The 27,635-nt window shown below is 42.1% G+C and overlaps 1 protein-coding gene across 3 annotated transcripts in view; it reads left to right on the forward strand.

Annotated features, from left to right (window-relative positions):
* POLR1E (RNA polymerase I subunit E) overlaps positions 1-27,635 on the forward strand; it is a 60,900-nt gene that overhangs the window by 19,354 nt on the left and 13,911 nt on the right. For all 3 annotated transcript variants that reach the window (XM_073662631.1, XM_073662622.1, XM_073662651.1), the window contains exons 4-10: positions 1,549-1,646; positions 2,150-2,202; positions 4,101-4,242; positions 11,118-11,228; positions 13,430-13,526; positions 17,543-17,673; positions 19,493-19,574. In XM_073662631.1, the coding sequence (XP_073518732.1) occupies positions 1,549-1,646; positions 2,150-2,202; positions 4,101-4,242; positions 11,118-11,228; positions 13,430-13,526; positions 17,543-17,673; positions 19,493-19,574 (714 nt within the window). The remainder of the gene's footprint in view (positions 1-1,548; positions 1,647-2,149; positions 2,203-4,100; positions 4,243-11,117; positions 11,229-13,429; positions 13,527-17,542; positions 17,674-19,492; positions 19,575-27,635) is intronic.

Here is a 27,635-nt window from a genome sequence, read left to right on the forward strand (position 1 = left end):
GACTTTGTGCAGCAGGCCTTCATGGTAAAATAGCTGCTAGGAAACCACTGCTAAGGACAGGCAACAAGCAGAAGAGACTTGTTTGGGCTAAAGAACACAAGGAATGGACATTAGACCAGTGGAAATCTGTGCTTTGGTCTGATGAGTCCAAATTTGAGATCGTTGGTTCCAACCACTGTGTCTTTGTGCGACGCAGAAAAGGTGAACGGATGGACTCTACGTGCCTGGTTCCCACCATGAAGCATGGAGGAGGAGGTGTGATGGTGTGGGGGTGCTTTGCTGGTGACACTGTTAGGGATTTATTCAAAATTGAAGGCATACTGAACCAGCATGGCTACCACAGGATCTTGCAGCGGCATACTATTCCATCCGGTTTGCGTTTAGTTGGACCATCATTTATTTTTCAACAGGACAATGACCCCAAACACACCTCCAGGCTGTGTAAGGGCTATTTGACCAAGAAGGAGAGTGATGGGGTGCTACGCCAGATGACCTGGCCTCCACAGTCACCAGACCTGATCCCAATCGAGATGGTTTGGGGTGAGCTGGACCGCAGAGTCAAGGCTAAAGGGCCAACAAGTGCTAAGCATCTCTGGGAACTCCTTCAAGATTGTTGGAAGACCATTTCCGGTGACTACCTCTTGAAGCTCATCAAGAGAATGCCAAGAGTGTGCAAAGCAGTCATCAAAGCAAAAGGTGGCTACTTTGAAGAACCTAGAATATAAGACATATTTTCAGTTGTTTCACACTTTTTTGTTAAGTATATAATTCCACATGTGTTAATTCATAGTTTTGATGCCTTCAGTGTGAATGTACAATTTTCATAGTCATGAAAATACAGAAAAATCTTTAAATGAGAAGGTGTGTCCAAACTTTTGGTCTGTACTGTAGTTACAAATCTGCCAGCTGCATGCCTTCTGATTATGCCATAGGATCAGGCTGCTGCTATGTCCCCGTCTTCCTACATTACAGGGAGTCTTTTCACTCCAAGTACAGTCATTCCTAACTGAAAGCAGCCGAACAACCAAAAATAAGGCCACATAATGCTGATTCTTCTCTGTACATGGAACGACTTTTCTAAATCCTGTTGGATATTTTCCGTTAGTGCTATCGTTAGGGAGGCAGTCTGCTACGTTCATGCCCAGCGTCATTGCCTAGTCATTGCAAATATGTGCAGTTACTAGTATAAAGGCCGGTAACCATAGGTTTTATGTGTGTTCAAGGAGAGATATCCTGGAGATCTGCTTAAAGATGTTACAAAGACAAATCCTGAGTAAATTGTAAATCACTTATTTTGGTTCCAGAGTGTTTTTATCAGTTATTGGATCTTATTTGTGCCAGCTACTGCATAATGAGCTGATTCAAGACTGTAAATGATAATGACGCTATATAAACCATAGAAATAAATAGGAGCTCTTTGCAGCTAACTCATTTTCACTGTAACAGTGTAGTCTAACTGCATGGATAGGTTTTTCTTTTTGCTACAGACTTCATGTTTTATGTATTTACACTGTGTGCCTTGGTGAATAGGATATGATTATATTTCAGATATTTTGTTGGAGTACTAAATAAAGAAACTGGGAAGATGGAAGTGTATGATGCCGAGCAGTTTAGTATGCAGCCAATACTGGAGAGAAAAGCTACTGGTGAGAAGAATACCGATTAAATGAAACTCTTATCCTTGCATAAGGTGTACTTCTGGGCAACTTGACACGTTCAACTAGACCCAAAGCAAACATTCATCTTGCTCCCAATAAAACACTGATTAGACACTGCCGAAAACTTGGTGACTTTGCAGACAGATACAAGCTTTGAGTCCATCCACCTAGAAGGTCTGATCTTCAGTGCAGTTTTGGGTCACTATATTACAGAGGTTACTGTATAAAGCTCATCTGTACCGGTACAATTAAGGTGCTCCTGAGTAAAAGTTTTGGGTGATATGTGATGTGAAGGTGTAGATTATAATGGGGTAGCGTACATAATAACGCTCTTGGATAAGTTAACTCTAAGAGCCTTGCTGAGCACAGTATTTTGCCTATGGATGACAATTTCTGATTGATAAAATGAGTGGAGACATAGGTGAAACAAACTATGTAATATTTTTTGTTTATATATATATAATATTTTTTTTTTTTTGTTTCGTCGACAGAGGGACAAGTTCAAGATGTCACAGACCAGCCGAGCAGAACTTACCGAGAAAAGGTACGTTCAATGGTTGCACTCTGCGCTGAGGAAATTTTCACGTTCTATATCTTGAAATATCAGAAAATATATTTTACTAAGCTGCTGTATATGTCTGACACTTGCCTTATCTTACTGATTGAGAAGTTCCAAACTCTATGAAGGGAAAGTGCTGAAAAGGCAATGTGTCCTTATTTCTAGAGCCTGAGCAGGTACCCACTGTTACACTTTACTACTGAGTCTGTGTACAAAAATTAAATCCAGAATTTCACATGTGCTTTACTAGAGTCCTTAACTAGCAGCTCAGATGTTGCTTTACACTTGTTCGGAAGGCACCTAAGTGAATTTGCTTATATCTGTGCATCTTGCCAAATCCTTCCCTCTATCTGCTCCCTGCATGTCTGTACTTTTAGCTGCATTTCTAAAGGCTCCTGGATTGTCATTGCCACCATAGGACCCTGCTGCACCCTATGCACATTGGACTGTTGACTGTCTTCATTTGTACCACCAGGAGCTTGGCAGAATTTTACTCCTGCAACCTTTACCTTGGCGATACTAATCATTACATACCCCCTACATATTCTGCAGCACTTCACAATTCAGAGTACAAATAAAATTAGACATTACAGAATAGTAAATGAATCAACAATTTTAACCAATTGGCGTGTGCGCCACGCAGGAGGTAAAAGTAAGTGCTTGATATCTACAGTGGCCCAGCTATCTTTTATAATTCAGTACACAAAAAGCATGAGTCAGGGGCCAGACTGTACTTGTGTATTAAGCGCATAGATTTAAGGGGATAATGTTTATAGCAGGGATCGAGTTCTGAGGCTCTATGGAGTAGGGTGTTAAAGTTTCCGGAATGTGATAGGTCTGCCTGAAAGGTGTGTTTTTAGTTCACGCCTAAACCCTTTTTGATAGCCAATATGCCTTTTATGTCTAAGGAATATGTATATAGCACCCTCTCATCCTCAAATGTCAATGCAGCAAGTGGTGGTTTGCAGCACTGTGTTCTAATCCCACCAAGGACAACATCTGCAAGGAGTTTGTAGGTTCTTCCCATGTTTGTGTGGCTTTATATTGGGTACTCCGATTTTCTTCCGCACTCCCCAAGAAACCAAAAAATGTAATATAAACCTTATATCTGCCCAAAACTGGTATTATTAAGCCCCTCTAGGTGCACCATGCAAAAAACAAGTCCACACACACCTCCAGAGACAGATGAAAAAAAAAAAGTTACCAGTCTCGAAAAGTGGCAACACAAACCAAATGTTTGTATTCATTTTATACAAACTTCTGAAGGTTTTTTTTTTTCCCACCACTTTAAATAACAAAATAAACAACCAGAACTGGAGAATCAGGTTTCCATGTTACTTTTACCATACAATGAGTATCATAAAAACAAAATCCAAAAAACTATGGTGGACTTGCATTTCATTCACCATTTCATCCCACTTATAATTTTATTCCCCCATTTTTCACTACATTGTATGGTAAAATAAATGATGTAAGTGAAAACCAGGAACCAATGCCTTATATAGCTATATTGACAGAAAAATAAAAGTTATGGTTCTTGGAGGATTGGCAGGAAAAAAAATGCAGACATGTGGACATATACCATTGGTGAAATCTCTGCAGCTGCACAAGGGGGTCTTCTTCTCTCACAGACACAAACTGGTGCTTTATGATGATTATTTGGACGTCAATGGGCTCATATGCGATTCTTGCATACAGGCACTCTTCTGTCTGTGTCCTCCCTTGATGCAATCGTAGAAATGAAAATTGGCTACTTATCGAAGGTGTTAAAAGGGTTTGTCTCAACAAGACCGCTGACACTTAAAACAGTATATAATCTCATGAGGTTGAAAAGAAAATATGTATTGCCCATACTAAATTGATGATATTTCTTTATTGAATAGGTTGATGCTCTGATTGAGGTCTTTGGAACGAACAAGCAGAAACGTGCTTTAAGTTCACGAAAGCTGAACCAAGTCGGCAGTGAAATTCTAAGTAAAGAAATGACAAAGGCGGCGGAGGAGATTATTGAATCCAAGGGGACAGGCAAGTAGTTAATCTGTACCATATCCAGTCATTATGTCACTTAAATGCTTCTTTCTTATTAGACATTTCTAGAATACTCAGTTTTGTCAACTGTTTCTGTAACCTCTGTGAAAGTGACACACACTTGTCTGGTCACATCTTTATCTTTACTGACCATCATCATTTACATAAAGCTGATAAAATCACACTGTTGCTCCACTCAAGATTGGGCTCTGTAGATACCTGTTCTTGGGGTCCAGCGCACTGTTCTCAGGTATACAGAGGGGAACATACCAATCTGACCCACTTAAAGCAGTTGTCCGGTCCAAATTGAAAAGTCTCCATTGTCTGTGTGACTGCATGCTTATGAATCCTCCCAGCGCACGCTCTGTGTGCTGCGGGGATTCGCCCGTCTCTGAGCCAGGACTGGAGGGTATGTATGTGTTATACATACTCCCGGCCAGGTCGGAGCCCATCCAGTGAGCGTGGCTGCGCTCCATACGCTTGTATGGAGCGAGGCCGCACGCTCTGAACGGCCATATCTGTAGTTGGTGCATGACCTCTATAAGTGTATAGAGCAAGGCCACGCCCACTAGACGGGCCCCGGCTGGGAGTATGTAACACACATACATACCCTCCGGTCCCGGCTTAGAGACCGGCAAATCCTTGCAGCGCACAGTGCCTGCGCTGGGGGGATTCTTAAGGCTAAGTACCCACGATGCGGAAATGCTGCACATTTTTTCCGCATCTCCCTGGCAGGAAAAAACGCATGCCGATTTTACATGCGTTTCTCCGGCCAGGTAGAAGCGTTTGTCAAGCGTTTTTGCATGCATTTCTGCATGCGGGTTATCAAGCGCTTTTAGCATCACTTGGAAAGTGCTTGACAACTTGGTCATACTATATAAATCCATGCAACCGGCATGGATTTTATATAGTGTGAGCAAGTTAGTTAAAAAAAGAATAAAAATGGTAAAAAACAAAAAAAAATTATACTTGCCTTTTGATGGCCTCTGGTCTCCCCAGCGGCTCGCGATGGTCTAAGAGGACCTTCCATGACATCATTTAGTCATGTGACAAGTCAGCGGTCGCGTGACCTGTCACATGACTAAATGACGTCATGGAAGGTCCTTTTAGACCATCGCGAGCCGCTGGGGAGCCAGGACGCATCGCTATGGAGACCGGGGGCCATCAGAAGGTGAGTATAATGTTGTTTTTTTTTTTTTATTTTAAAATCTTTTTTTTACAGGTTCTATGGTACCCGGGTCTGGATGAGAGTCTCCTCTTCTCCAGACACGGGTACCATCCGCACATTGAACCGTAGGATATCCGCATGTGCACATGTAGTCATGCAGATATGAAGCATTTCAATGCAAGTCAATGGCGGCAATTACGCTGCGTGTCTGCAAAATTAATGGACATGCTGTGTATTTTTCCGTAATGATAATCCGCAGCGGAAATTTCCGCAGCATGTGCACAGCACATGCAGATTATCATTGGGGACCATGGAGCACGTATTACGAAGTGTTTTTTAAGCGTTTTCGCTGCAGAAATTCCACGGCAAAAACGCATAGTGGGCATGCAGCCCAAGTCTGCAGTCACACAAAGTGACTGTAAACTTATCAGTTTGGACCAGACAACCCCTTTAAGCTTTTAATGTTGCTAGACAAATACAGGTGAAAACAGTAGTTTACATATGCCTTTTTTATATAGTGTTGTTTTCTCAATATCTGACATGAAATCAGAATAAACCTTTGCCGTTTTTAGGTCAATTAGGATTACTATAATTTTTAATATTTGCCAAATGCCAGAATAATGAGAGAGAGAGAATGTTTTAAGGCATTTTTACTACTTACTGCAAAGTCAAAAGTTTACATACACTAAGATTACTATGCCCATATGATGATGCCATGTGTTTTGGTAGCTTCTTCTACTACATAAGAAACATAAAGCCAGATTAATGTTGGCAAATGCACACAGGAACAAAGACCTTAATTTTTGGAGACACGTCCTGTGGTCTGATGAAACTAGAATTGAACTTTTTGGGCATAATGACCATCGTTATGTTTGGTGGAAAGGGGGGGGAAGCCTAAGAACATCATCCCAATTGTGAAGCACGGGGGTGGCAGCATCATGTTGTGGGGTTGTTTTTGCTCAGGGCTGTGGAGTCGGTAAGCCAAAACTCCGACTCCAATTTCCATGACACCGACTCCACGACTCCGACTCCACAACTCCCTCATACTTGGCTCATGTTTAAGTGATAAAGTTACTGTAGCATAGATTCATCTCAGCTAAAAGTCTAGACCCTTAGATCAGGAATAGGACAGACATTTATAGGACATTTCATAACGTCCCCAAATTCTTATGAAAAAATATTCCCCACAAACTGCATTGAATTACTGTACCCAATTTATTATATATTTTAGGAGTTGGAGTCGGTCCATTTTATACCGACTACGACTCCACCAAAATGGACACTGATTCCGGCTCCACAGCCCTGGTTTTGCTGCAGGAGGGACTGGTGCACTTCACAAAATAGATGGCATCATGAGAAAAGAAGATTATGTGGCAATACTGAAGCAACATCTCAAGACATCACCCAGGAAGTTAAAGCTTGGGCAGAAATGGGTCTTCCAAATGGACAATGACTCGAAGCATACTGCCAAAATGGTAACAAAGTGGTTAAGGATAACAAAGTCAATGTTTTGGAGTGGCCATCACAAAGCCCTGATCTCAACCCTATTGAAAATTTATGGGCAAAGCTGAAAAGGCAGGTGCGAGCAAGGCGACCTACAAACCTGGATCAGTTACACCAGTTTTGTCAGGAGGATTGGGCCCAAATTCCAACCAATTATTGTGAGAAGCTTGTGGAAGGATATCCCAAACTTTTGACCCAAGCCATTCAGTTTAAGGGCAATGGTACCAAATACTAATGAAATGTATGTAAACTTTTGACTTTGCAGTAAGTAATAAAAATGCCTTAAATCATTCTCTCTCTCTCATTATTCTGGCATTTGGCAAATATTAAAAATGATGGTAATCCTAATGGACCTAAAACGGGAAAGGTTTATTCTGATTTCATGCCAGAAATCAGGAAAACATGCATATGTGTCTTTTTATATAGTGTATGTAAACTTCTGGTTTCAACTGTACATGTTAAGGGATTATTCCCATCTGAGACAGGAGTATCAGGGTTGAGAACTGGTCAAGATGGGAGTAAATCTTTATAATTTTATTTTTTTTAAAGGCTATATTTTTAACATTTTTAGCAAACCACTTGAAACAACCACTATATTCCACAGAAAATGACTTGTGAATGTGAAGTACTCCATTGTGATGGACAACCCTTACGCACACCCCCTCCAACAGTAAAAAGACACAAGACTTCCATGTTTATGGGTGACTTGGGCAGCTGGTGAATTGGAAGTATCAAAGAGATGACTTGATGAGTGGAGGTCTGCTCTACCCAGGTCTTGTCATATTTCTGTGGGTACTTACTGTTTAACCCCTTCCTGACATGTGCAGGACATGTACTGCTCTGCGGGAGCTGTGTTCCCACAAAGAGCAGTATATGTATTGTGCAGTGATGGGGGGGCTCACGCTGAGCGCCGCCGCGATCACCAATAGTGGGTGTTTAACCCCTCTGATGCTGCTGTCAATAGTAACAGCGACATTACAGAGGGAATGGGCTCCCTCTGTGATCCCATCAACACAACGCGATATGAACGTTTTGTGTTGATGGTCTCCATAGTTACCTCCGGTCCCAAGATGGCCGCAGGGTCCTGCAGGAATGTGGGCACTCAGCGCCTGCTCAGAGAGCCGGAGCTGAGATGCCTCCTTCCTGCCTGTCAGACGCTGATCTAATACTCTGCAGTGCAAATGCACTGCAGAGCATCAGATAGTTTGTCCCAGGGTGGGGCATCATTTTCAATGTAAAAAAGTAGAAACACATTTAATAAAAATTCTAAAAATATATTTTTTAAAAGTCACCAAAATAAGGAGAAAATATTAATCCAATAAATACATTTTACCTGTTTTAAAAACAAAACAAAAAACACATTTGATATTGCAGCATCCGTAATGGCCCGACCTATAAAACTGTTCCACTAGTTAACCCCTTCAGTGAGCGCCGTAAAAAAAAGAGGCAAAAAACTATGCTTTACCATCAAACCGCCGAACATAAAGTGGAATAAAGCACAATCCACAAGACGCATGTAAATAAATATGGTACTGCTGAAAACGTCATCTTGTCCCACAAATAACAAGCCACCATACAGCTCAGTCAGCAGAAAAATAAAAAAGTTACAGCTCTCAGAATAAAGCGATGCCAAAATAATTATTTTTTGTATTAAATGTTTTTTGTGTAAATCGTACTGACCCGAAGAATAAAGCTGCCTTATGAATTTTACCACACGCGAAATGGCATAAAAAAAATCCCCAAAAAACAATTCCTGAATTGCTGGTTTTTGTTCATTCTGCCTCCCAAAAAACGGAATAGAAAGCGATCAAAAAAATGTCACGTGCCCGAAAATGGTACCAATAAAAATGTCAACTCGTCCCACAAAAAAAGCCATCACATGACTGTCAGCAGCAATATGGAAAAATTATAGCTCTCAAAATGGGATGCAAAAACTTGTTTTTACAATAAAAAGCGTCTTTTAGTGTGTGACAGCTGTCAGTTATAAAAACCCGATATGAATCTGGTATCTCTGTAATCGCACCGACCCGAAGAATAAAGTCATCTAATCAATTACCGGTATACTGCACGAGGAACAGCGTAAAAAAAAATATATTTTTTTTCTCATGCTGTTGATTGATCTTTGGGAGGCACAAAGAACCAAAGTATGGCTCGGCTCACATTTACCCGGCGCACTGCGCTGAGCGCTTACACTGGGGTTTCCATGTAAATCTCTAAAATACGCGATTCAGACGTAACCCACTACAGAAGATTCCCTGTAATGAGGCAGGAGGCACTGTGGACATTGTCTGGCCTATGATCCTGCGGTGTGCGTCTTTTTATTAGGCGTGCATAAAAGTGCCGTCGGCCACAGTTTTGTGCACTTCTGAAAAGGACACCGCTGAACAGAGGCTAGATGGAGTCCATAGTAACTTTACTGCCTCATTATAGTGAATGGATCGCTTGAGGATTTCATCTGAATCACGTCACTTGGAGATTTAGATGTAAAACCCCGATATAAGTGCTCAGCGTAGAGCGCAGGATAAACGTGATCTAAAATGTTCCCAATAAAAGCTTCAACTCCATTCATAAAAAAGCAACTCCCCACTCAGCTTTTGTGGTAAAAATTTAATTTTTTTTTTCACTGTCCAATGGTATAAAATTGTGACACATCTGTGGTGTCAATATGCTCACTGCACCCCTAGATGAATTTATTGAGGTGTAGTTTGTAAAATGGTGTCACTTAAGGTGGGTTCAGTTGAGTGGACACCTCAGGGGCTCTACCAATGTGACATGGCACCCTCAAACCAGTCCAGCAAAATTTGAACTCCAATATGGTGCTTCTTCCCTTCTGAGCTTTGCACTATGCCTCAAAAGTAGTTTTCAACCTCATATGGGATATCTGCATACTCAAAATAAATTGTATAGCAAATTTTGGGGTCCATTTTCTCTTTGCTATCCTTGTGAAAATGCAAAATTTTGTGCTAAAAAAAACATTCTTGCGGAAAAATGTTTTATTTTCACAGCTCAGTGTTGTAAATTTCTGTGAAGGGGGGGGGGTTCAAAGTGCTCACCATCTAGATAAGTTCCCTGAGGGGTCTAGTTTCCAAAATGGTGTCACTTGTGGGCGGTTTCCACTGTTTTGGCACATCAGCGGCCCTCCAAACACGACATGGCATCCGTTAATTATGCCAGCAAATTTTACATTCAAAAAGTAAAATGGCTCATTCCCTTCCAAGCCCCGCTGTGAAAACAGTGGTTCCCCCCCAGCAAAGTCCAGTCTAGCCTTTTTATTCTTGATGCTTATGAGTGGCTTGCACCGTGCAGTGAACCCTCTGTATTTACTTTCATGCAGTCTTCTCTTTATGGTAGATTTGGATATTGATACGCCTACCTCCTGGAGAGTGTTGTTCACTTGGTTGGCTGTTGTGAAGGGGTTTCTCTTCACCATGGAGATTATTCTGTGATCATCCACCACTGTTGTCTTCGGTGGGCACCCAGGTCTTTTTGCATTGATGACTTCACAAGTGCTTTCTTTCTTTCTCTGGATGTACCAAACTGTAGATTTTGCCACTCCTAATATTGTAGCAATCTCTCGGATGGGTTTTTTCTGTTTTTGCAGCTTAAGGATGGCTTGTTTCACCTGCATGGAGAGCTCCTTTGACCGCATGTTTACTTCACACCAAAACCTTCCAAATGCAAGCAGCACACCTCAAATCAACTCCAGGCCTTTTATCTGCTTAATTGAGAATGACATAACGAAGGGATTGCCCACACCTGTCCATGAAATAGCCTTGGAGTCAATTGTCCAATTACTTTTGGTCCCTTTAAAAACAGGGTGGCACATGTTAAGGGGCTGAAACTCCTAAACCCTTCATCCAATTTTAATGTGGATACCCTCAAATGAAAGCTGAAAGTCTGAACTTCAACTGCATCTGAATTGTTTTGTTTAAAATTCATTGTGGTAATGTCTAGAACCAAAATTAGAAAAATGTTGTCTCTGTCCAAATATATATGGACCTAACTGTATAAGGTACCTTGTTCTGTCTGACACTGAAAACACAAATTATTACAAGATATCCAAAGTCGTTTTGATCTAGCTGGAGAATAAAATGCCTGATGAAGCAACTTATTGAATTATGGAGCCTCTAGCACTAACCGCAGAGATGGGAAATCATCTCTAACATAATTGTGAATAATATGTTCGCTGTCATTCTTACAGAACTGGTGCAGGAAGTTGTGGAGAGGAACGAGGAGGAGTCCTATTCACTATTCTTACCTCCATGTAATGCTAAAGCTGACACAAAAGAGAGCGTATACGAATTTGATCTACGTATCCTTCAACAGAATAATTTGAGGCTGGTGATGAATTATGCCATAAGTCATGTTTGTTGTACATGTGTTTTAAAAAAAAAAAAGCACTTTTTTTAATTGCACATGATTATCAAAAACAAAACCAAAGTAACTATGGTGAAATTGCGTTTTCTTCCTAATTTTATTTCATATTACACTCCACAAAAAAAGTTTCTTTTCAGTACGTTATCTGGCTAGTTACATGGTGCCATCAAAAAAAATTCAACTTGTCCCTCAAAAAAAAAACCAAGCCCTTATGTGTTAACAGGAACACTAACACAAACTCTTGGAAAGTGGGAATGAAAAAACATGAAAAATGGACTGGTTTTTGACCCCTTAATGACCAGAGCATTTTCCGTTTTTGCATTTTCATTTTTTGCTCCCCTTGTTCCCAGAGCCATAGCCTTTTTATTTTTCGGTCAATATGGCCATGTGAGGGCTTATTTTTTGTGGGACGAGTTGTACTTTTAAACACCATCACTGGTTTTACCATATCGTGTACTGGAAAACGGGAAAAAAAATTCCAAGTGCGGTGAAAGTGCGGTGAAATTGCAAAAAAAAAAAAAAAAAATGTGATTCCACTGTTGTTGGTTTTTGTTTTGTTTTTTTTACCACGTTCACTGAATACTAAAACTGACCTGCCATTATTATTCTCCATGTCTTTACGAGTTAGTAGACACCAAACATAGGTTCTTTTTTATTTAAGTGGTGAAATAAAAATCCAAAGCTTGCTAAAAAAAAATAAGACGCCATTTTCCAAGACCCGTAGTGTCTCCATTTTTCGGGATATGGGCCCAAGTGAGGGCTTATTTTTTGTGTTGAGCTGACGTTTTTTTTTTATACCATTTTGGGGTAGATTTCAATGTTATTTCAATGTTGCGATGACCAAAAAAACGTAATTCTGGCGTTTAGAATTTTTTTCTCGTTACGCCGTTTACCGATGGGATTAATTCTTTTTATATATAGATCAGGCGATTCTGAACGCGGCGATACCAAATGTGTGTGTGGGGGTTTTTTTTTTTGTTTTTTTTTTTTTTTTTAGTATTTTATTTGGAATGGGGCAAAAGGGGGGTGATTTTAAACTTTTTTTATATTTTTATGTTTTTCATATTTTTAAAAACCTTTTTTTTCCTCTTTCTGCATGCTTCTATAGTCTCCATAGGAGACTAGAATCTGCAGTTGTCTGATCGGCTCTGTTACATGTGCTATGAGCGCCGACCACTAGATGGCGCTCATAGCAAGTAAGGCATGACAACCACAGGGGTCTGCTGCAGACCCCAGGTTGACATGCCCACGCATCGGTGACCCATGATCACGTAACTGGGTCACCGATGAGCGGGGCTAATGCCACGCTTCTGGCGCGGCGATGTTAAATGCCGCTGTCAGAGATTGACAGCGGCATTTAACTGGTTAACAGCCGCGGGTGGATCGCGATTCCACCCGCGGCTGTTGCGGGCGCATGTCAGCTGTAAGAAGCTGACATGTGCCCGGTTCAGTGCAGGCTCAGCGCCGGAGCCCGTGCTGAAGTGGGAGTGATTGCCTGGGGCGTACTAATACACCCCAGGCCAGTAAGGGGTTAAAGGGAATCTCTCATCAGGTTTTGATTTAGAGGCAGAGACCCTGATTTAAGCGATGTCGCTTGCTTGTTTGCATACTGTTGTTTTTATACAATCATAGTTTTCTCTGCTGCAGATCTGGCAGTGCTCAAATGCTGAGCCTTGTATAACACGCCCCAAGCACTAACTGGTAGCTTTCTGTGTGAACGGTAAATTGACAGAAAGCTGCTAATCAGTCATGAGGGTGGGGTTACACACACAGGTTGACTAAGAGGGACGAGTCACAGTCCTGTAATGATCTCTTGCTGATAAAATACTGATTTTATTAAAACAGCAACACACAGCCTAGCAAGTGATATATCACTGGAATCCGTGCCTCAGCCGCTAATCTTGCTGCTCTCAGATTGCATAACAGAAACCTGTTGACAGATTCTCTTTAAAGGTGTATTGCTCCACCAGTGAGGCGGGCACTGTAATTCAAAATAGGGTGCACAGAATTTTACTGAATGAAATTATCTCCTAAATATATGTTGTTGTTTTACGCATAGATGCATGTAACTGTATGAGTAGTATAAATGTGATATGCCAGAACGATCAGTAGATACTTGTTCTTAACTTTGATAAGTCATCTCTCCTGTGGAGTATGAATCCCTGGAAAACGTTGCTTCTGCTTTTAAGAATATGACACCTGAGGAGCTGCAGGAGAGGATAGAGAAGAAACAGTAAGCCAACTTATTAATGTATTTATGGTGATAAAGTAGGACACTAGTACTGCATTTGTCATGTGCATGCAAAGAAGAAATCGGTGTCCTTAAAGGGAATGTGTCACCCCCAGGAAGTTATCAGACCTCTACTATGGGCATACAGGTTATAGAAATGTAAATCTATACATACCTGTATGGCCCATAGTAGAGGTCTGATTGCAGAAAAATGTACTTTTATAAAGTCTGTTTTCACATGCTTGGTGTCCCCCGGATGCAAACAAATCCCTGCCTATCTGATTAGTAAGGCCAGAAATCCCCGCCTATCTGATTAGTAAGGCCAGAAATCCCCGCCTATCTGATTAGTAAGGCCAGAAATCCCCGCCTATCTGATTAGTAAGGCCAGAAATCCCCGCCTATCTGATTAGTAAGGCCAGAAATCCCCGCCTATCTGATTAGTAAGGCCAGAAATCCCCGCCTATCTGATTAGTAAGGCCAGAAATCCCCGCCTATCTGATTAGTAAGGCCAGAAATCCCCGCCTATCTGATTAGTAAGGCCAGAAATCCCCGCCTATCTGATTAGTAAGGCCAGAAATCCCCGCCTATCTGATTAGTAAGGCCAGAAATCCCCGCCTATCTGATTAGTAAGGCCAGAAATCCCCGCCTATCTGATTAGTAAGGCCAGAAATCCCCGCCTATCTGATTAGTAAGGCCAGAAATCCCCGCCTATCTGATTAGTAAGGCCAGAAATCCCCGCCTATCTGATTAGTAAGGCCAGAAATCCCCGCCTATCTGATTAGTAAGGCCAGAAATCCCCGCCTATCTGATTAGTAAGGCCAGAAATCCCCGCCTATCTGATTAGTAAGGCCAGAAATCCCCGCCTATCTGATTAGTAAGGCCAGAAATCCCCGCCTATCTGATTAGTAAGGCCAGAAATCCCCGCCTATCTGATTAGTAAGGCCAGAAATCCCCGCCTATCTGATTAGTAAGGCCAGAAATCCCCGCCTATCTGATTAGTAAGGCCAGAAATCCCCGCCTATCTGATTAGTAAGGCCAGAAATCCCCGCCTATCTGATTAGTAAGGCCAGAAATCTCCGCCTATCTGATTAGTAAGGCCAGAAATCCCCGCCTATCTGATTAGTAAGGCCAGAAATCCCCGCCTATCTGCTTAGTAAGGCCAGAAATCCCCGCCTATCTGCTTAGTAAGGCAAGAAATCCCTGCCTATCTGATTAGTAAGGCAAGAAATCCCCGCCTATCTGATTAGTAAGGCCAGAAATCCCCGCCTATCTGATTAGTAAGGCCAGAAATCCCCGCCTATCTGCTTAGTAAGGCAAGAAATTCCTGCCTATCTGATTAGTAAGGCCAGAAATCCCTGCCTATCTGATTAGTAAGGCCAGAAATCCCCGCCTATCTGCTTAGTAAGGCAAGAAATCCCTGCCTATCTGATTAGTAAGGCAAGAAATCCCCGCCTATCTGATTAGTAAGGCCAGAAATCCCCGCCTATCTGCTTAGTAAGGCAAGAAATCCCTACCTATCTGATTAGTAAGGCAAGAAATCCCTGCCTATCGGCTTATTTTGCTTTTCCCCCACCTCGCCTGCATGTCAGATCCACAGGGCGTTTGCCAGCATCACTTCCTCGGGATTAATCCACATGGTCCGGGGGGCAGAGGGCAGAGGGCATAGGTGCTGATCTCCTGTGATTCTCAGAGAGCCTCCATGGCCACGATGAGCTACAAAGGTGCCACACAATAATACCGCCGTCCTTCTGCCGCCGTTAGCTGCTCCTGGAGGAGGGGAGGAGACGGAGACCTCCGGTCACTGGATGTTCACACTGATCCTGGCGCTCACGGTTCACTGAGCGCTCATGTCGCTGACATCAGGAGGAGGTGCCCTTTTCCTCCCCTCCTCCAGGAGCAGCGGACGGCGGCAGAAGGACAGTATTAGGCTGTGTGCCCACGATGCGTTTTTTAAGCGTTTCCGCAGCGGCAAAAACGCTGCAGAAACGCTTAAACGCATGGTAGAAGGTCTGCCATATACCCCAATGATAATCCGCATGTGCTATGCACATTCTGCAGAAATTTCCGCTGCGGATTATCATTGCGGGAAAAAATGCAGCACTACCAATTATTTTGCGGAAGCGCTGCGTTTTTGCCGCCATTGACTTGCATTAGAACGCGCCAATTCCGCAAGACTGCATCTGTACTTGCGTAATTGGCGCGTTCTAATGTGCGGATGGTACCCAGGTGTAGATGAGAGGAGACTCTCCTCCACACCCAGGTACCATTAAAAGCTGTAAAAAAAGAAGAAAATAAAAAATAAAGATTATATTAACCTTCCGACGGCCCCCGGACTCCTTCCCTGTGCTGGCTGCCGATAGATCGCGGGCAGATCTGTAGGACCTGTGCTGACGTCAGTCATGTGACGGCAGGTCCTTCAGTACAGCGTACCGCGATCTGCTGGCAGCCAGCACAGGAGCGCAGAAAGTCTCGGGGGCCATCAGAGGGTAAGTATACATTTATTTTTTGACATTCTCTCGGGTCACAGTATATAAATCCATGCAGGTTGCATGGATTTATATAGTGTGACCGAGTTGTCAAGCACTTTCCAAGTGATGCTAAAATCGCTTGGAAAGCGCTTGTCAACCCGCATGCAGAAATGCATGTGAAGAACGCTTCACTTCCGCTTGTCCCTGGCAGGAAAAACCCATGTACAATCCGCATGTACAATCCGCATGTACAATCCGCATGTACAATCCGCATGCGTTTTTTTTCTGCCAGGGAGATGCAGAAACGCTCAGGAAAAATCCTGAGCATTTCTGCATCGTGGGCACATAGCCTTATTGTGTGGCACCTCTGTAGCTCATCGTGGCCATGGAGGCTCTCTGAGGATCACAGGAGATCAGCACCTCTGCCCCCCAAACTGTGTGGATTAATCCCGAGGAAGTGCTGCTGGCAAACGCCCCGTGGATCTGTGACGTGCAGGGGAGGGGTGTGGGATGCAAAATCATCAGATAGGCGGGGATTTCTTGCCTTACTAATCAGATAGGCGGGGTTTTCTTGCCTTACTAATCAGATAGGCGGGGAATTTCTTGCCTTGCTAATCAGGCTGGGATTTCTTGCCTTACTAATCAGATAGGCGGGGATTTCTTGCTTTGCTAATCAGATAGGCGGGGATTTCTTGCTTTGCTAATCAGATAGGCGGGGATTTCTTGCTTTGCTAATCAGATAGGCGGGGGATTTCTTGCCTTACTAATCAGATAGGCGGGGATTTCTTGCCTTACTAATCAGATAGGCGGGGGATTTCTTGCCTTACTATTCAGATAGGCGGGGGATTTCTTGCCTTGCTAATCAGATAGGCGGGGATTTCTTGCCTTGCTAATCAGATAGGCGGGGATTTCTTTGCGTCTGGGGGACGCCAAGCATGTGAAAACAGATTATATAAAACTACATTTCTCTGCAATCAGACCTCTACTATGGGCCATACAGGTATGTATAGATTTACTTTTTTATAACCTGTATGGCCATAGTAGAGGTCTCAAATCTCCCAGGGGGTGACAGATTCCCTTTAATTGAGGTACATACAAAGCTTGTAGGTAGTGCATCCAACTAATTATCATTACATATATACCGTAGAGAGTATCCCTCACATGTATCTGTCATCCACCAAAAAGAATGGGTGGGAGAACCTGTGTAACACAAAACTTGATCAATTGGTATGGCCCATCTTTTTAGAGAAAAACATTTTAATGTAAGTGCATTGACAATGTATTAATGTGCATTTTTTTGGGCAAGTTTCCCCAAATCTTTAAACCTAGGTATAGCTCCTGGGTCAAGTGCTTCTTGATTTAGTGGTTCAGCACAACAGAATTACTCACTCCTGGTGAGATAATCCACCCAAAAGTTGTGATCTGACCTGTGATTGCAGCACAACCCGTTGATTAACCAATGCTTTGAGGTGTTCTATCTCCCCCGAAATCAGCGGTATGATCGGTTATAGACAGATGTGATGATAATTTGTACCTATCTTTTCCTCGTAGACATGGTGCATATGTACTTCAAGAACTTGCGGATCTTAAGTATGCTCAAGACATTGATCGGAAAGCCCGTGCTTTGTGGTATTTGGACACTCTAATAAAACTAATTAATACTAAAATGATAAAACGGAAGGGTAAGCATTGTTGTAAATGTATTTGCCTGATGTATGTCCTTTTATCTCGGTGTCCCATATTTTCTCATAAAAGCTGAGACGTTGTAATGTTTGTCTGCTTTGTCGGTGCTTTTCAAACCTGTAAGGTGCTCCCTAGTTATTAGGGAGGCACAGCGTTCTTGAAAAGCTGCTCTGATCTTTGTATGACTACACCAATCTCAGATTTAGAAACAGACTCATTTTGTGCTTATTATAATAACCTATTTTGGCATGGACTAGAATCACTGGTAAGACCCCAGTATCATTATATTCTGATATTTAATGTCCAAAAAAGTGAGTCAAAAATACATTTGCTGATGAATTGGCAATCTTTTATTGAAATAGTATTTCATATAAAATGCATTAAAAAGTGGTGTGGCACAAGCTTTGGAATGATAAATGTGCATTATAACACCAGGTTCAGTTAGCCATATTTCTCATTCCATGAGCTTACAGCCTCATGGGCATATATGAGGTTTTAAGCTGGGGTCTGGAGAGTCTTTATGAGCCCAGGCATTAAAATAATCAGTCCACAAAAGAAATACAAGTAATACCAAATATTTCACCCTAAGTAAGGGGAACTACAAGTCACACAATGCTTGAGTGCCTACTAAAACACAATCTGAAAAACATTGGAGTTATACTTGACAAATTCTTCCATTGGAAACTAATGGGTCTATACCATGTACCATTGCCATAAAGTGTATGTGCATGCTTATACCAGTGGAGACCTTATTGCTATTCGTGTCAGTGCTAAGACCACCACACTGTATAAATATATCAATGAACCAGAAAGTTTCCATTACCAACTTACATTATATATTAGAGATTTCAGTGCAGGCAGCATAGGCTTAGTGGTTTCAGTCCACAATAAGATTTTTTCACTGATTAGTTTGTCTAGCTAGTATAATAAGTTGTTTTATATTCAGTAAGTGGAAAATAGACATTTATTTTGTCTTGTCCATGATGTACCATGTATTATACAGCCAGCACCTGTCTCTTAGCAGTGACCAGAGCTAGCTAGCGTGATCACGGGTTGCTGATGGATGACCTTGGCAGCTGTGGACCTGCTGAATGGCCCCGTTCCTGCCATATAGGTACTCCTGTGTTACCCAGCCTGTGTCCGGGCTTACATAAGGACCTAATAGAATGCCTGTCAGTAAACACTGATAGGCAGTAGTAATACAGTACAATGCAGGAACATTACATTGTATTACTGAAGTAATGCGCAAATCAAATAGCGAGACCTGACGTTTAAATAAAAAAAAAAAAGCATAATATAAAAAAATACATATATGGCAACCTGTTAAAAAAAAAATAGAGCTATCTCATAATATATATAATATAGATCTCTCTCAAGAGCATTGAACAGTGTAAAAAAAGGGCACAATCACATTTTAACCCATTAACCCCCCCAAAAAAAAGTTACGTGTACCCAAAATTGTTAGTTGTCCCTCTAAACAAGTGCTTATGCTCTTATTGTGAACATGCAAGAAAGACACAAAACAACAACAACAAGAAAAAAAACATCTGTTGGTTAAAATGTGATATCCCTCCTCCACAAAAAAGAAAAGTAGAACTTATTGTATACGAATATAACACTTTTACATGCTGCTTCCCAAAAGCAAAAATAAGCCTTATCCTTATAAGGGAGGGACTTGTAGTAACTAATTGCTTTATACACTCTTTAGGTTTTCTTGGGCAAATGCAGCATTAGAAGAAGTATAGTAAAATCTCTTGTGCTATTCAGTTGTGACACAGATGATGGACTATATCTACATTATCTTGTGTTTTGTTTTAGATCTTGTTGCTCTGGAATGTCCAAATGTCATGATTGGCAACTTCCTGAAGAATTTTACTGTCTCAATATTTAAGAATGAAAGGTCAGTCATTCCTATTATATAGAAAATATCATATGCTGCCAATGCCTTTTAATCAATAATTGTGTTTCTGTTCTAAGGCTATGTGCCCACAATGCAGAAATGCTCCTGATTTTTCCTGAGCGTTTCTGCATCTCCCTGGCAGAAAAAACGCATGCGGATTGTACCTGCGGATTGTACCTGCGGATTGTACCTGCTTTTTCCTACCAGGAACAAGCGGATGTGAAGCGTTCTTCACATGCATTTCCGCATGCGGGTTGACAAGCGCTTTCTTATATATTTTAGCATCACTTGGAAAGTGCTTGACAACTTGGTCACACTATATAAATCCATGCAAACGGCATGGATTTATATAGTGTGACCTTAAAGAATGTTTAAAAATAAATCTATACTTACCTTCTGATGGCCCCCGCAGTCTTGCTTTGCTCCGTCCTGGCATGCCGGCAGCTCGCGGTACACTGAACTGAAGGACCTGCCGTCACATGACTAAATGACGTCAGCACAGGTCCTTCAGTCCACCGCGATCTGCCGGCAAGCGAAGACGAGGAGACCGGGGGCCGTCAGAAGGTAAATATAACATTTATTTTTTATTTTATTCTTTTTTTTTTACAGGTTCTATGGTACCCGGGTCCAGAGGAGAGTCTCCTCTCCTCTAGACCTGGGTACCATCCGCACATTGAAACGCGTAGAATGCGGATCTACATATGCAGTGATGCGTAATCCATGCGTTCTAATGCATGTCAATGGTGGCGAAAACGCAGCACTTCCGCAAAATAATTGGTAGTGCTGCGTTTTTTTCCGCAATGATAATCCGCAGCGGAAATTTCCGCAGCATGTGCACAGCACATGCCGATTATCATTGGGGGACATGGCAGACCTTCTACCAAGCGTTTTTTAAGCGTTTCTGCAGCGTTTTTGCCACTGCGGAAACGCTTAAACGCATCGTGGGCACACAGCCTAAAGATTTAAATGGAATTTATAATTAACCATCTTTTTTTAAATCAGGCTTATTTTTTTTATTTTTTTTTTACTTTTTTTGTTTTTACATAATGAACCCCTTTATGACCGTCATCGGCCGTGTCCCTGCACTCCATTCCGGCCCCGACACTGAGCCCACATTTTTTCGTGGTCTGATCAGCTGTAATGTGCCCCTAACAGCCGCTGGTGGAATCGCGATCCACCCATGCCTGTTAACATGTTAAATACCGCTGTCAAACTCCAACAGCGGTATTTAACATTGCTGCTTCGGACACTCGTCATAAGACGCGCCCGTCACAGGATCGGGGGGGCGCCAATGGGTTGGCATGACAACCCGGGATCTGCAGGAGACCCCTGTAGTTGTTATAGCTGATCTGCGATGAGCGCTGCCCAGCGGTTGGTGTTCATAGCAGATGAGCATTTTTGTTACACATAGCCGGGCTGAAGACCTGCTATATGTAACACAAGCAATCAAATGATCACAGCTTGAAGTCTATGGAGACTATTGAAGCATGTAAAACCTAGAGAAAAAAAAAAGTTTTCAAATCACCCCCCTTTTTGCCTCATTCAAAACAATAAAAAAAATACACATATTTGGTATCGCCATGTTTAGAATCGCCTGATCTATCAATACACACACAGAATTAAAATCAGATAGGTAAACGGTGTAACGTTTTTTTGGTTGACGCAACATTGCAATAACAGGCAATTGTATCCACCCCAAAATGGTATGAATAAAAACGGCAGCACGCAAAGAATAAGCCCTCACCCAGCCCCAGATCCCGGAAACTGGAGATGCTACAGAAAATGGTGCAAATTTTTTTTAACATCCTTTTTTGGATTTTTTTTTCCACCACTTGTGTATATATAAAAAAACAAACAAAAAAAAAAAAACTTAGATGTTTGGTATCTGCGAACTCGGAATGACCTGGAGAATCATAATGTCAGGTCAGTTTTAGCATGTAGTGAACATCGTAAAAGAAACAACCCAAAAAAACAATTGTGGAATTGCAATTTAACCCCACTTTGAATTTTTTTCCCGATTTCCAGTACACGATAATTGGTTTTACCATGTGTCGTTCAAAAGTACAACTACCGCAAAAAACAAGCCCTCACATGGACACATTGATGGAAAAATAAAAAAGTTATGGTTCTGGGAAGAAGGGGAGCGAAAAACAAAAAAATGGCCCGCGAGTGAAAGGGGTTAAGCAACTAATCATATTAAAAAATGGTTCCTTTTCACTCTAGCTGCTAAGCCTCAACCGGTAAGCTGACATTTTCTTTTTTTTGTACTGATCACTATACCCCCTTTACATTGTATACTGGGATAGGATCAGTACAGCCTGGTGAATAACCCCTTCACGACACATGACGTATATTTACACGCTGAACGCGTATCTTTTCCCGCACATTATTTCATCAGCCATCATGTGCCTCTCACAGCTGCGACTGGATCAGAGCTCTGCCTGCAGCTGTTAACCTGTGAAATCCTGCTGTCAATCTTTGGCAGTGGCATTTAACACATGCCAATGGGGCGCGCCTTATGCCAAGCACACATCAGAGTGCCCATGATGTGATCCCGGGGCGCCGGGGTCTGCTGATCACCCATGCTTGTCATTACATTCCTCCTGTGGCCAGCGTTCATAGGAGAACGTGATTTCTGCTATACATAGCAATGCTGATGCATTTCTATGTAATCAGACAATCAGTTTCAAGTCCCTTAACCCCTTTAAAGCCCATGACGTACTAATACGCGTCTGTGCCCTGGGACTTAAGAGCCTGACCCTTATTAGTACGTCATCGCGCGCGCGCACACAGGCTGTGCGGGCGCGATCGCCGCCGGGTGTCAGCTGATTGTCACAGCTAACACCCGGTACTATGTGCAGGGAGCAGTCCCACACCGCTCCCGGCACATTAACCCCCGCAATGCTGCGATCGATGTCAATCGCAGCATTGCGGTGGCTAAGGGGAGGTGATCGGTATACTCACCTCCTCTTCCAGCCTCCAGCGCTGTCTGCCGCGGCTTCCCGGGTGTTGCCATGACGACCCGATGTCATCATGACAATATCCGTGTCACCAGACAGCAGGAAGATTGTTTGGTCATGCGCAGTGCATGACAAAGCAATCTTCTCACTGTGCAGCGCTGACTGCCTGCATGGCACAGGGATGGTGCTCCATCCCTATGCTATGCAGGCGATCAGAATAAAAAAAGTGAAAGTCCCATAGTGGGACAAAGTAAAAAAACTCTCAAAGTGAAAAAAAAAGATTTAAAAAAAAATTGTAAAGATATTAAAAAAAATAAAATAAAAAAAATAATCCACCAAAAATATAATGTACCCATCAATAAATATTATTATGAAAAAAAACAAAACAAACAATAAAAGTACACATACTTGGTATCGCCACGTCCTTAACGACCTGACCTATAAAACTGTCCCACTAGTTAACCCCTTTAGTAAACACGGTAAAAAATAAAAAACGAAGCAAAAAACAATGCTTCATCATCATACCGCCAAACAAAAAATGGAATAACACGCGATCAAAAAGACGAATATAAATAAAAATGGTACAGCTGAAAACGTCATCTTGTCCCGCAATAAACAAGCCGCCATACAGCTCCATCATCCGAAAAATCAAAAAGTTATAGCTCTCCGAATAAAGCGATGCAAAAAAATATTTTTTTCTATAAAATACCTTTTATTGTGTAAAAGCACCAAAACATAAAAAACTATATAAATGTGGTACCGCTGTAAACGTACTGACACGAAGAATAAAGCTGCCTTATCAATTTTACCACATGTGGAGTAGAATAAAAAAAACAATTCCCGAATTGTTGGTTCTTGTTTATTCTGCCTCCCAAAAGCTGGAATAGAAAGCTATCAAAAAATGTCATGTGCCTGAAAATGGCACCAATAAAAACGTCAACTCATCCCGCAAAAAACAAGCAGTCACATGACTCTGTCGGCCAAAATATGGAAAAATTATAGCTCTCAAAATATGGCGATGCAAAAACTATATTTTACAAAAAATGTGTCTTTTATAGTGTGTGACAGCTGCCAATCATAAAAACCCGATATCATTCTGGTATCTCTGTAGTCGCACCGACCCGAAGAGTAAGGTCGTCTAATCACTTATACCGCACGAGGAATGGCATAAAAAATAAACACTAGGGTTGGGGTCAGAGATGGGCTAGGGTAGGCAACTAGTGAACGCAAGTGCTCGCTACTTGAGTTTGCATCGGGTGCTCGGGTATGCATTGAGTATCGCGGGTTCTCGAGTCTCCGCCCCATATGCTTCGCGGCTAAAAAAATCCTTGTGGGGATTGCCTGCCATGCAAGAGCGATCCCCGCATGTTTTTTTTGGGCGTGTCTAATAACCGTGAAACGTGCGGGCGGGGACTCGAGCATTTCACTTGAGCACCTGTGATACATGGTGCATACCTGAGTACCCGATGCAAACTCAAGTAGCGAGCACTTGCGCTCAAGACTAATGACCACTTATTCAATATGATGACCTAATGTCATCAAATTCTGTGTCGTACCTCTGGGTTCAAAATGTTCACTATACCCCTTGCTAAAATCCTTGAAGGGTGTAGTTTCCAAAATGGGGTAACTTGTGGGGGGTTTCAACTATTTAGGCACATCAGGGGCTCTCCAAACGCGACATGGCGTCCGCTCTCGATTCCAGCCGATTTTTGCGTTCAAAAAGTCACACAGTGCTCCTTCCCTTCTGAACTCTGCTGTGCCCCCAAACACTGTATTTTCCCCACATATGGGGTATTGGCGTACTCAGGAGAAATTGCACAAAAGTTTTTGGGGTCCATTTTCTCCTCTTACCCTTGTGAAAATAAAAAAAATTGGGGCTAAAACATAATTTTTGTGGAAAAAGTTTGATTTTTTTTTATTTTCACGGCTCCATGTTATAAACTTCTGTAAAGGACTTGGGGGTTCAAGGTGCTCACCACACATCTAGATAAGTTCCCTGAGGGGTCCAGTTTCCAAAATGTCACTTGTGGGGGGTTTCCACTGTTTAGGCACATCAGGGGCACATCCGCTAATTATTCAAGCAAATTTTACATTCAAAAAGTCAAATGGCGCTCCTTCCCTTCCGAACCCTGCTACGTGCCCAAACAGTGGTTTTCCCCCACATATGGGGTATCTGCTTACTCGGGAGAAATTGCACAACAAATTTTGGGGTCCCTTTTTTCCTGTTACCCCTGCGAAAATAAAAAAAATTGGGTCTAACATTTTTGTGAAAAAAGTTAAATGTTCATTTTTTTCTTCCACATTACAAAAATTCCTGTGAAGCACCTGAAGGGTTAATAAAGTTCTTGAATGTGATTGAGCACCTTGAGGGGTGCAATTTTTAGAATGGTGTCACCTTTGGGTATTTTCTGTCATAAAGACCCCTCAAAGTGACTTCAAATATGATGTGGTCCCTAAATAAATGGTTTTGTAAATTTTGTTAGAAAAATGAGAAATCGCTGGTCAACTTTTAACCCTTATAGCTCCCCAATAAAAAAAAAAAGATTTTGGTTCTAAAATTGTGCTGATGTAAAGTAGACATGTGGGAAATGTTATTTATTAACTCTTTTGTGTGACATATCTCTCTGATTTAACGGCATGAAAATTCAAATTTTTTTTCGCCAGATTTCCGCTTTTTTCACAAATAAACGCAAGTGATATCGAATAAATTTTACCACAATCATGAAGTACAATATGTCACGAAAAAACAATCTCAGTATCAGGGGGATCCATTGAAGCGGTCCAGAGTAATTACCTCATAAAGTGACAGTGGTCAGAATTGTAAAAATTGGCCTGGTCATTAACGTGCAAACCACCCTCGGGGGTAAAGGGGTTAAGGGAACTATTAAATACAGTAAAAAAAAACAAAAAAAAACACAAGTTCAAATCGCTCCCCTTTTGCCACATTGAAAATAAAATAATTAAAAAAAAAAATACACATTTGGTATCAATGCGTTCAGAAATGTCCGATCTATCAAAATATAAAATAAATGAATCCGATCGGTAAACAGCATAGCAGAAGAAAATTAAAGACTCCAGAATTCCTTTTCTTTTTTTTTTTTTTTCTGTAACATTGCATTAAATTCAATGAAGAGGCGATCAAAACATAGTATCTACCTCAAAATGGTATCCGTAAAAACGTCAGCTCAGGGTGCAAAAAATAAGCCCTCACACAGCCCCATATCCCGAAAAATGAAAACGTTATGGGTCTAGGATAATGGCGACAAAAGCAAAATACAGTTTTTAATACAAATTTCTGAACTCTTTTTTTTTTATACATGTTTGGTATCTGCATTCTCTTCCTGACCTGGAGAATCATATTGCCTTGTCAGCTTTACCATAGTGAACATGATAAATTAAAATAAATAAATAAATTGTGGAATTGCACGGTTTTTGCAATTTCAGTGCACTTAGAATTTTTTTCCCTGTTTTCCACTACACTATATGGTAAAATGAATGGTGTCATTCAAAAGTACAACTTGTCCCACAAAATAACAAGCCCTCATACAGCTAGAAAAATAAAAAGTTATGGCTCTTAGAAGGGGAGGAAAAAACAAAAACTGAAAAAGACCGGGAGTGAAGGGGTTAATGGCAGCTCTTTTGTACTGTTAAATGCCTAAAGAAGGCAGGATTGGAAGCCATATGCACAGTTGAGACTGCATCTCGCCTACTACTGCCTGGTTTCTAGTAGAAGAGGACTGTTTTTCTGGAGACTATAATAACCGATCGGTAAACGGTGTAACGAGAAAAAAATTTAAATGCTAGAATTACGTTTGGTTGCTGCAACATTGCAATAAGAGGTGATCAAAACCTTGAATTTACCCCCAAATGGTATCAATAAAAATGTCAGCTCAGGGTGCGAAAAATAAGTCCTTACACATCCCGAGATCCCGAAAAGAGGGATTTTTGGTACTCACCGTAAAATCTTTCTTGGAGCCTTCATTGGGGGACACAGGACCATGGGTGTATGCTGCTGTCGCTAGGAGGTTGCCGCTAGGCAAAAAAAGGAAAATAGCTCCTCCTCTGCAGTATACACCCGCCTACAGGCACCAAGCTCACCAGTTAGTGGCTAGAGCAGTAGGAGAAGCATAAAATAACCAACTATGCAATGCCCAACGGAGCACAACCATGAAAACTAAATGAGATGCCCAACAGGGCCAACTGGACATATGTCCAAACACAGGGAGGGTGCTGTGTCCCCCAATGAAGGCTCCAAGAAAGAGATTTTACAGTGAGTACCAAAAATCCCTCTTTCTCTATCGCTTCATTGGGGGACACAGGACCATGGGACGTCCCAAAGGGTGGGAGAACAGCAGATAGTCACAGACTAGGTCAGACTGCAGCAACCGCCGCCTGCAGGACTTTCCGTCCAAGACTGGCATCAGCCGAAGAATATGTGTGGACCTTGTAAAACCTTGAAAAGGTGTGAAGAGAAGACCACGTTGCGGCCTTACAGATTAGAGAGGCCGAAGCCTGATGGCGGACCGCCCAAGAGGCCCCCACCGCCCTGGTGGAGTGAGCCCTTACTCCGGGAGGGTGAGGTTTGCCTGAGATGCGATGTTCCTCCAAGATGGTCGAACGTATCCAACGGGCGATGGTTGACTTGGAAGCAGGGAGACCCTTGCGATGCCCCTCAGGGATGACAAAAAGGGCATCCGAGCGCCGAAGGGAGGCTGTTCTAGAAAGGTACACACGTAGAGCTCTGACCAGGTCCAGTTTGTGCAGGGACTTCTCCCGTGGATGCACTGGAGCAGGGCAAAAGGAAGGCAAAATGATGTCCTCATTAATGTGAAAAGGGGAAACCACCTTTGGCAAAAAAGAAGGCACCGGCCTGAGCACTACTTTGTCTTGATGGAATACCAGAAAAGGCGACCGACAAGAGAGGGCTGCGAGTTCTGCGACCCTTCTAATAGAGGTAACAGCCACCAGAAAAGCCACCTTCCAGGAAAGGAGAGAGGCTGGAATGTCCTGAATGGGTTCAAACGGAGGCTGTTGTAGGACGCTTAGGACCATATTAAGGTCCCATGGTTCCACTGGAGGGCGATAGGGGGGCGCCAGGTTT

Source organism: Phyllobates terribilis, unplaced genomic scaffold (genome assembly GCF_046119375.1).
Source record: "Phyllobates terribilis strain yellow unplaced genomic scaffold, ASM4611937v1 Scaffold_1__5_contigs__length_1240528914, whole genome shotgun sequence".
NCBI lineage: Eukaryota > Metazoa > Chordata > Amphibia > Anura > Dendrobatidae > Phyllobates > Phyllobates terribilis.